This window comes from Hipposideros armiger, unplaced genomic scaffold, assembly GCF_001890085.2.
Source record: "Hipposideros armiger isolate ML-2016 unplaced genomic scaffold, ASM189008v1 scaffold_12, whole genome shotgun sequence".
In the NCBI taxonomy this organism is placed as follows: Eukaryota; Metazoa; Chordata; class Mammalia; order Chiroptera; family Hipposideridae; genus Hipposideros; species Hipposideros armiger.
The window spans coordinates 3,888,041-3,899,286 of record NW_017731362.1 but is presented as its reverse complement, the minus strand read 5'-3'; the positions used below and the strand labels follow the sequence as shown (position 1 = coordinate 3,899,286).

The window sequence follows — 11,246 nt, the reverse complement described above, 5'->3', positions numbered from 1 at the left end:
TGGCATTATAAAACGCTGCTCTATTCTAAATTATCAGGATTTCGCTTCATTCACTAGGTATAAGATTGTCCCATTCAGCAAATAAAAACACAGGGCATTCAGTTAAATTTGAATTTCAATAAATAATAAATAATTTCTTAGTATAAGTATGTCCCAAATATTTCATGAGACATACTTAGACTAAAACTTAATCGTTGCTTATCTGAAATTCAAATTCAAGTCTATTTTATGTCAACCATAACTAGATGGTATTTTATAAGGAACAAGGAAAAACTAGCACATTGTTTCAGATATAGGGTTTCACTATGGCCTAAGCCAACACAAAAAGTTAAATACACTTCGGAAGAAGGTATCCACTTCTGTCTTAGATCTCCTGAAATATTTACTAAGAGCCCTCCATGTCTTCCTGATACTAGTCTGATAAATACCCCTGAGCTATCACCTCTTTTCTCTCACTTCATATTTCTCTCTAGCTTGTTTTCTTGCTTTCCCACTCCCTGATGAGTCTTTCTTAATTTGCTAGCAGCTGGATACACGAGAGCTGGCCGAGTGGCACGTCGGTTAGGAGTTGGCTTGGGATGCCAGCTCTGAGCAGCAGGGCCCCAGTTCAGACCCCACATGTGAGGGCCAGTGACGCTGCGCCCTCTACAGCTAAGATGGTGAACAATAGCTTGATCTGGAGCTGGGCTGCCAGGGCTGCAGTGGGGGTGGCCAGCAGCTGGCGTGAGCTTTCATGAGCTGCTGTGAGCAGCTGTCCAATGGACAGCGAGCAACTGCCTCACCTGGGAAGAGCTCAATGATAATACCAACATGGGCCAGTGAAGTGATGTCCTCCACAACTAGACTGAAGAACAAAAGGACAGCAACTTGTCTGTTCCTCTTCCTGATTCCCCAACGCTGTTCCCCTCCCCAAACCCCCCAATAAAATCTTAAAAAAAAAAATATGCACAGCATCAAGCTTCTCCTGAATGTATATGGCCATTCCCCTGTGCTCCCCTCCACAGCTCTGCATTTGGGAAGCTGTTGTTACCCTTCTGGGGAGTGTGAGAGTGAAGGCCACCTGTCTCCTGGTGCCATTCCCCTGCTCCTCTGGCAACAAGCCTTAGGAGGAGTCCAGGCCCAGAGGACCTGCACTGTACAGTCTGCTTGTCCTGGTTAGCAAAAATGGAGAGTAGAGCTGTTCATGGGACCTGTTGGGGGTCTTCAGGCTTAGGCAAAAATTCTGGGTGGGACTCAGCGGCTTTATCAGATCTTGGAAGGGTTTAGACCAGGAAATTTCTCAGACATGTAGCGGGTAATCTCAGCTGGCACTTCCCCCATTGTCCCTCCTACCACCCCCACAGGGGAATGCTCATACAGCAAGTCTCCTTGCTCTATCCTCTATGGCCCTTTCTTCTTTACAGAGTCTGGACCCCTCAGATTCACTGAATCTCATTGCAGACACTTCTCTGTCACCAAAAGGGCAGGGCACAGCATCATACTGAGAACTGAGACTTGCTGTCTGTGGACAGGAGCCAGCTGAAGCCAGCAGAGCAACTCTGGAGGGACTGCAGGCTGATGCTGGGAAAAAGAGGTCTTCAGGGCACAGGAAGTGGTGCCTCTAGGGAAAAGCAGCTTGCTTTGGCTGTTGATGAGAGCCTGAGAAATGCTGCAACAAAGCTGAGGTTGTAATCAAACTGTGGGTGTGGCCTGCTCCTCTAAGCCAGATCATCTTCTAGAACCCAGATTCCTTTAAATGGGCTCTGTGGCCAACACCAGACCGCAGGAGCCTCATCTGCTGTTTCTTTCAGCTCTGGCAGCCTCCATCCAGGGACAAGAAGTCAGTCTCTGGGCATGGTCACTCTACTTTCTCCTTGTAGCCAGAGTCCCAGTGAGAGGCAAATAGCAAGGCTGGGAAAGGACTGGGTTGAGGTTCCTGCTAAGAGGCAACAGTGATGATGGCTGAACAAAGCAGCTGTCACACCTATGTCCCTGCCTCCTCTCTTTCTCCTCTGGTGTGACTGGCACAGGGCTGGGGGATGGCTGGCTCTTTATGTGTCAAGCTACCCCACTGTGCAATGCTTAATTATTAATATGCTCTCTCCCACACATCCCACAGGCCAGAAGCTGTTATAATTTATAGGAAAGCCAGAACATCAAGATGAGTAATGGAGCTTTGTTTTTTAACTCACTCCATCATGGCATCCCCTCCTTTCACATGTACCCTGTGAGTTAGTTTACCTGGTTGTCAATCTTTATCTCCGTCAAGGTGTCATTTTCTCTCAGTGCCTCTACCAGGGCCAGGATCCCAGTTCCAGTTATAAAATTGGACTCTATGTTTAAACTTTTCAAGGTCTTGTTTACTTTCAGCATATCTGCAAAAGCCTTATTATACAAAAAATAAATAACCATTAGGGTTTCTAAAGATTTATTTCCTGAACTCCCCATCCCCAAATTAAATATTTTTACAGTACTTAAAACCTTAGTTAAATCATACTTTCATCCCCAAGTAACAAAGATAATGATTTAAAACTCAAAAAAACTGTTTAGTCCAGCAGCCCAGAATTATGAATTTCACATCTGCAAAACTAAAAAAATAAAATTAAAAAAAGGATACTGACATAGGATTACCAACTTTGTTTTGTTAAATAAGAACATTTTTAAAACAACAATGTCATCTGTTATCTTTATTTTTTTTTTTGAGAAAAGGCATTTTAACATTAGGAAACATGTAGAAAGAATATAATCTCAGAATTATTTTGTCCCTCTTATTATGAATGGATAAAAAAAACTACAGTTGACTAGCATTAGGGGACTACTGATTTAATCATATCATTTCAAGTCATCTAGAAATCAGAATTCCTCCAAGATCACTTTTGGAACAAAGTCACCATTCAGAGTGGAAAACCCACTGCAGACTCCCAGTTCAAGCCTGCAGACTGTACACATGCACCTGCCTGTTCCCCTTGCTCCCAAAGTTTTCCACTTCATGAAGAAAAGATATAATTATTAAGCAACTGGAACATCGCAGTGCACGAAAACAAACAAAGAAAAAGAGGGCCATTATCTTGAAGAATTGCTAAAATACAGGAAATAGAAAGACTGGTGGAGAAATTAGCACAAAGTTGCATGCGATGCCAGGGGTAAGTCCCAACTGGGGCATTTCATTAAAAAACTGCCTTAGGAACAGATGGAGCAACTAGAGCAGATGGACAGCACACTACCCCTCCCTGCACCTTCCCGGAAAAAGAGGAGCTGCCAGCACAACCATCAGTGAAAAGTCTTCCAGGAAGAGCCTCCAGTGAGGGTGCTAGGCCCTGAGAGAGAAGCAGTGCAGAAACTGAGGCACCTCCCAACCATCACCAGATAAGAGTGTCGGTGAAACGGGGAGAGGCAGCTATGCCCAGGATTGAAATATCCTGAAATTTACGCTCCCTGAGTGAAGCTCTCCCAACTGTGCCGTTACAGAGGACTCCCAGGCTGCCTGTCTTCATACACACACTACTGAGAAGGCTGCTGGTCAATTCACGTGCCTGCTTACAAAAGCACTCATTCATTCATTCATTCATTCATTCATTCATTCATTCATTCAAAAAGGACTATTTACTGGTCTTCTACTGTGTGCCAGCAGTAGAGAAAATGAAAATTCCTGTCCTAGGGAGCTTACATTTGAGCAGGAGGGCAGAATCAATAATTAATTAATAAAATATGTAGATTGTCAGATGGTGACAACTGCAGGAATATAAAGGGGCCTCCCTTTTAAGGGCGAGGACTGTTGGTGAATCCGATTACACAACTACTGAGGAAATGAACCTGGTTTACACAAACCAAACTTGTTCTCTATTCAGAAATATGAATAGGCAACCAGTGATTGCCAGATATGTCAGGAAAACCAACATCATGCAAGAGAAAAGCCAAGTTGACTAAACAGGACAATATGTCATAGAGGGAACAAATATTATTCAGGGAACAGACACAAATGTATTTATTCTAATTGTTATTCTCCCTTCCCCACCCCATACTCCCCCCAAAAATAGAAAAAAGAAAAATAAAGAGAATATACTATATCCATAAAATGAATACTGACTATTATGAAAAAGAGGAATAAGAACAAGAAAATGTTTTGAAAATTTAAAATAATACATTGAAATAAAGAAAAGTAATAAACATCAGAATTATAAAATGAGCATGGCTAAAGACCAAGCTGGTGAGCTAGAAGATAAAGCTGAGTTTATTTCCACGAATGTAGAGTAAAAAGACAAAGAGATAGAAAATATGAGAGAAATACTAAGAGATACGGAGGAAAGCGGCAGAAGGTCAGCATTCTTCAACAGGAGTTTCAAAAGGAGAACGAAAAGACAACAGGAAGGAAGAAACTATAAAAGAACAGGGGAACATTTTCCACAATTGAAAAAAGCTACAAGATTTTACCTGAAAGAACACACTGGAGGCTCAGAGGAATGAATAAAAAGGCTCATAAATGGGTACATACAAATGAAATTTCAGAAAATTTCTGAATGGAAAAGAGACAGTCCCAGAAGATTCTAGCAAAAAAAAAAAAAGTTACTTATAAAGAAATAAAACTCAGATCTGCATTAGTGACTAGACTGTAAGGCCCATGAAAACAGAGATTTATATACTTATATAGCCAGATAATCGTAAATGCTGATAACCGAGTTTTAAATTTTGGAGTCAATCTATACACATAAAACATAAAATATAATGACCTAAAATGTATAAACTTCAAATGTGTAAAGATAATAGAATAACTACAATTTGGGGGTAGAAGAGGAAGGAGGGATGGAAGGTAGAGTGAATATAGAAATGCCCCATCTTTTTTAACGGAGGACCAAAAATGATCTAAGATGAGAAATTAAAAATAAAAACACATGTAGATTAGTGTTTTTCTACCTTGGCTACATATTAAAATGACCTAGAAGCCTTAAAGAAATATACCAATGTTTGGGTCCCACCCCAGATGAATTAAATCAGAATCTCGGGTGGTGGCCTGAACAGCTGCATTTTTGAAAAGCTCTGCAGGTGACTCATGTTCACCCAGGATTGACAGCCACTTTAATTAAAGTCATAAAGGCAACAATTAGAAGAATGAAAAACAAACTAATAGTGATTACACTGGGGAACAGAACAAGGAACTTCTAAATTATTTAAATTGTTTTCATGGAAAAGAAAACAGGAAGAAGGAAGAAGAGAAGGAATCCAGCTTGGGACAAGAACTGGGTTTCTCAGCCTCGGCACTATTGACATTTGGGGCGGGTAATTCTTTGTTGTGGGAGGTTGTCCTGTGTATTAGAGGAGGTTTAGCAGCCTCAGAGACCCACTAAATGCCAATAGTGCCCCTCCCAGTTATGACAACCAAAAATATCTCCAGACACTGCCAAATGTCCCCTGGAGGGCAAAACTGCCCTGAGTTGAGAACCACTAGACGAGAAGAATAATCCTGTGTGTTAGTCAAGCGGTCGCTTGAACTACAAAGAAAGCTCAGGGATTTGGACTGATATTGTTGTACACCATGTAAATTAAAGTGCATTTATTCAGGGTTTGGTCTTTAATTAGAATTAAATGTACACATTTTAATTAGAGCACCAGAAGGCAATGCATCAGGCCTTTCCTTATGGATGCTATTTTTATTGTTCGAATAACCAACTGTCAGAGCAATTACGCCTTTAAAAAAAGTTGTAGGACCTCCTGGCAAGCAGCCAGGATCTTGCCAATTTCTTTTAAACTTGAGAAAACACTTTTCTCATACTGAACAAAACAGGCAAGACCCAGCCAAGCATAACCCTGGGCTGTAGGCCCAAGTTCATTTCAGTTCAGCAAATATTTGAGCATCTATTATTACATGTACTGGCAATAATAACCTTAGTAAGATAAAGATTAGATTTCTTAAATGTTATAAAAATCATTAGAGTAGAAATATATTTTTAAAGAGAAGGTATTGTTTTCTATACTTTACAGGACTGTATGAAAATGGTTTTCTGCACTGTCCAAACCTGTGCCATCCAAACGGTAGCCACGAGACACATGTGGCCATTGAGCCCTTGAAAAATGGCTGGTCTGAATTGAGGCGTGTTGTAAATGTAAAACACACACCGGATTTCAAAGATGTAGTACGAAAAAAAATTAGGTAAAATACCACATTATATTTTCAACTTACATTTTGAAATGATATATTGGTTTAAATAAAATATATTATTAAAATTAATTTTATCTATTTTTTTTGTTTTTTTAATGTGACTACTAGGAAATTTAAAATTATACATGTGGCTTACATTTGTGGCCGTTATTTTCTTTTTATTAGACAGTCCTGTACTAAACTCTTGATTTTTATGGGCATCTTTGTTAATAATAATAACATTTTTTTACATATTTGAACTTTTCCTCTACATTGGTATGCAGTGAGGCAAGTTCCATCAATACTCATTTCTATAGATGCGGTTATGTGGAAGTACTTGGCGCATGGTGACCTAAACTTGATTATAGGTCACTTAAATTCACTTGGCTTAGCCATATGCTGTGTAATCTTAGTTAAATTACTCAATCTCTCTGAGTAATGTTGTTGTCTCATCTGCAATGGGGATAATGTTAACTCACATAAGCATAGCTTATCTACATTCATAATAATCCCACAAGTGCCTCATTGAATCAATTTCTGAACCTTAAATAGGAAAATCTCTTGAAGCTCTTTGCTTTAATGTTGATTTTTCTTTCTTAACAGCAAATCTAAAGATCTCTATTGCCTGTGAGGTAATCAACCAATTTTCAACCTATAGAAATTTTCTTTTCTGACACTGGCATAGATGAAAGGGGAATCATCTGGGGGCAGCCAGGTGAGCGCTGGGCTATCCAGGAAGGAATCAAGCCGACTAAGGCCAATAGAGGCTTTCCTCGTCACACCCTTAAGGATAGTAATTATTCCTCACAATTATATGGTGTGTTGTCACATGATATGCATTCAACACATAGTTGTTGCATTAACAACAGTATCAAAGAGATGATTATATTTGGAATTTATTTAGTTCCCTTAGCAAGTTATCTATTTGACCTAAAGTAGAAGTTAGATTATTTACTAGTAGACCATGAACTATAAACTCTTCCCATCCCCGCCATTTTACTGCAAATAATATATTAAATAGGAGTGACAAATCATTTCTTTATTCATCCCTTTAGTCACTTACATACAAAATGTATTGTGAATATTTTTGCTTTATTGGAAGCAAATCTACTAAAAGGTCGAGGTTGTACAAAGTCATATACAGCTAAGAATCCTTAAATTGCTAATTTCACTTTACCAATAATCTAGTTGTGCTCTTTTTCTATTTTAATGATTGGTTTCAAATTCAAAACTGCTTGCAACCTACAAATTTAGAGATGTAATAACTGCTGGTGAAAACATCGATTTTGTAGCTTAGACCCTCTTTTACATGAATGTTTACTTCAAGTTTTCTATTGTCATCAGGAAATATTCTCTGTTGCTGAGAGGTTGGATGGCACATTCATGCACTCATTTAATAAGTATTTTTTAAACATCTACTCTGAGCCAGTACTGTAATAGGTAGTCGTCATAACTTTCATGTTGTCTATTTTTAATGGTATTTTAGATCTTCCAAAAGACATGCTACTTTTTTTTTTTAATTTTTAAGATTTTATTGGGGAATTGGGGAAGGGGAACAGCCAAGTTATCGTCTGTTGTCCTTCAATCTTAGTGTAGAGGGCGCAGCCAGCTCAGCTCCAAGTCCAGTCGCCATCAGGTCGCCNTCTCCAAGAGGCTTAATTGTGGTTCAAACCATAATAGGTGAAAAACTAAAGGTGTTAGTTGCTGGGCTATAGAAAAATCCCCAAGATTTTTAAGTTTATGAAAAGAGGTTTTTTTGTTTCTTTATCTTTTAAGTTGAGACATAGAACAATAAAAAAATTAAAAGTAGGGTTTTTAAAAAATGGAGGCATGCAAAAATAGGAACTGAAAATAAATTTAAGCAACATAGTATATTTTTTCATAATATACGAGTATTCATTAAATTATTTAGAGTAAGAAATACAGGCTTGTTTAAGAAAAGCAAACAAAGGGCTGGCTGAGTGGTTCATTGGTTAAGAGCTGGCGTGGGACGCCTAGAGGACCCCGGTTCGGATCCCACATATGAAGGTCAGTGACACTGCCCTCTACAGCTAAGATGCTGAACAACAGCTCAACCTGTACTCTTGTCAGTCTATTGCTGTGCCAGTATCATGCAATTGGACTGTTTTATAATATATTAAAATCTATATACCTTTTAAATTTGGAAAATTTAAACATGGAATAGATGAAGGAGAAAAGTTTATGGATAAATTTTTGTGTCCCAGGCAAGTTCTAGGGCTTAACTCTTTGCTCCTCGTCTTTCTTTTCATCCATCAACCTGTCAAACAAGTCTCTCACCAAGAAATTAACAAAATGTGATACTTCCAGCCAGACAAGAACAATTCTGGAAATCCACAGTGTAGAGAGATTAGTGATCTAAGCTTTGTGGGTCTTTGGGAGGGAAAGGCAGCAAAAAAGTCAGGGATATTAACTTCACAGTTTTCTGAGCAACTTTGGCTCATAACACACTTTAGAACAGTGGGACTGTATTAAGGATTGAGACCCGAGTTAAGGTTGGGGCTGCCATAGTTATGGCTTATGCCCTTGGAGTGGGCCAAAGTGGTGCTATCCAAGGGCAGAAGGANCAGAGCTTGTGCTCTTAACCAACTGAGCCACTCGGCCGGCCCAAGACATGTTACTTTAAATCACATCATCAAGTCAAGAAAACTTTTGTTTTTCTAGCTTGATTCAAGGGCTGAGCATCAGATGCTATAGAGCCAACCACAGGTTGATGGGTAGGCTCCTGATAATGGACGTATTTTAGCAAATGTTTGACAGTGAGGCATTGTGTGTAAATATAGCATAGCTTGATGGTTAAGCATCTGGTTGTGAAATCAGAAAGACCCAGTGGTGAAACCTGATTCTGCTGCTTACTGGCTGTGTTACCTTGGAAAAGTTAATTAACCTCTCTGAACCTCAGATTGCTCATTTGTTAAAGTGGGAACTAGTAATAGTACATACCTATAGTATTACAGTGAGGATTAGGTGAGATGTGTGTAAAGCATAGAGATCAGTGCTAGAATTTACTAATTACTCAAAAATGTTAGTTATTAATAGGAGGAGTAACACTGATGATGGTGATGATAGTAGTGTTTACTTGGGTGAAGGGCCTCCAAATTTAACTGAATTATCTGAAGTGCATAGAAGGGCTTTTGGTTTTTCTTTTTCTTTTTCCTTCATAGTCAGGTTGACAGTGTCAAACAAAAAATGTTTTAAGAGGGCCAGCCGAGTGGTGCTTTGGTTAAGAGCTGGCTTGGGATGCCAGAGGGCCCGGGTTCGGATCCCACATATGAGGGTCAGTGACACTGCCCTCTACAGCTAAGATGCTGAACAACAGCTCAACCTGGAGCTGGGCTGTCATGAGTTGCCGGCGATGGCGTAGACTGCAGCCGCTGCTGCAGTGGGTTGCTATGGACTACCGTGTGTAGCCAGCAGCTAGCGTGAGTGGCCAGCAGCCAGCGTGAGTGGCCAACAGCCGCCGTGAGCAGCTGTCCAGAAGCCGGCGACTGATCTACCTCGCCTGGGAACAGCACAATGATGGTGCCAACTTGGGCCAGTGAAGCGAGGTCCTCCACAAATAGACTGAAGAACAAAACGACAGCAACTTGTCTGTTCCCCTTCCCCCAATTCCCAAGCGCTGTTTCCATTCCCCAATTCCCCAATAAAAATCTTTAAAAAAAACCATGTTTTAAGATTCGGTTGGTAAAATATTTTTGAAACATAGTAATCCATTTCAAAAACTAAAATGAAATATGGTTCAATATTTTTACATATGCCAACTTCCTGTAGCATTTGGGGGTGTTATAACATCCATTGATTGTGACAGAATATTACTGTAGATGCAAAAGATTCAGAAAAGTTGTACTAAGCCCAGAATAAAATCTGAATATTTATTTAGCTAAATGCCTAATCTAATCCTGTTTCTTTCTCTTAAAAGTGTAATGCTAACAAAATTCTAGTTAATTCAAAGCACTTGACCACTGGGTTCTGTTTTACTGTCTCAGTATAACTAATTTTGTTTATTAACTGTATAGAAAATAAATTTACCAGATCTAAAAATTGCTAGTTGGTCAAACAAATTAAAAGGAGTTTCTAGTGAACTAAATATTTTCATGTTATATTTCTAAGAATTTACTCACAATTGCCACAGGGTCATTGCTGCGGGTTGCAGCCAGGCTGAACTTCTTTACGTGAGTATTAGTCTCCAGAGCCTTAGCAAATTCCTTCAGGGTTGGAATTGGAATGTTCTAAGATGGGAAAGATACAGACAATTGAACCAATCGGCAGCACTCCCACCCCAGCCTAAGGAACTACAGTTTTCAAATACTTTGTATGTTTAGATGGCTAATTGCATGATATCCCCTCTAAAAGACATCCATCATCCATCCTCCAGCAACCAACCCATCCCTAGCAATAGCAACACCTAGTGTCCAATAAAGGAATCTAAATGTGACATTTTGACATCACCCTTCTGTTTACTAACCAAGGAATTATGCACATACCATAGGCCCCTCTTCTTCTCTTTCATTCTCTATATTCTAACCAGACTGACCTACTTGCTATTTTTTTAATACACCATGGCCTTTCTCTCCTCCGTACCTTTAGACACGCTTTTTCCTTTACCTGGAAATTCCTTTGTCGTTTTCTCTGATTAATTCCTACTCATCTTTTAAGACCCAGCTGAAATATCACCTCCTTTGTTTATTGGCTCTCCTCGGCAGGATCAAAATTTTCCTTAACTGCAATTCCATGACATTTGGGGGCTTACCACATTGTGCTGTAATTATTTGTGTAGTGTTTTTCTCCTAATATAAGTTCTTCAGAATAAAGGCCATTATCTTACTCCCTCTTCCACAGCACTTAGCACAGTACTGACCACTGGGGAGGGAGACAATATGAGGCATGGCTAGAGGTTGACGTGAGCCCTAGATGTGCTGCAGACTAGATCTGTGACCGTGGGCAACTTAACCTCTTTAAGTCCTACTAACGATTAAATGAGATAATGAATTTCAAGTATTTCGCAAAAGATCTTGTACATAGTGAGTATTCAATAAATAAAAGTCAGTTATTATTATTAAATACTAGAAATTGGCCCCCCAAAATGAACAAAACAGATGTCAGGCAATGTTCGTTC

The 11,246-nt window shown here is 39.5% G+C and overlaps 1 protein-coding gene across 1 annotated transcript in view; it reads right to left on the bottom strand.

The window, feature by feature from the left end:
• The window catches only part of TMOD2 (tropomodulin 2), a 31,251-nt gene that overhangs the window by 5,420 nt on the left and 14,585 nt on the right, over positions 1–11,246 (bottom strand). Inside the window, exons 6-7 of the mRNA XM_019664955.1 lie at positions 10,252–10,359; positions 2,221–2,364 (exon numbers count right to left, since the gene is read on the bottom strand). Of these exons, the coding sequence (XP_019520500.1) occupies positions 2,221–2,364; positions 10,252–10,359 (252 nt within the window). The remainder of the gene's footprint in view (positions 1–2,220; positions 2,365–10,251; positions 10,360–11,246) is intronic.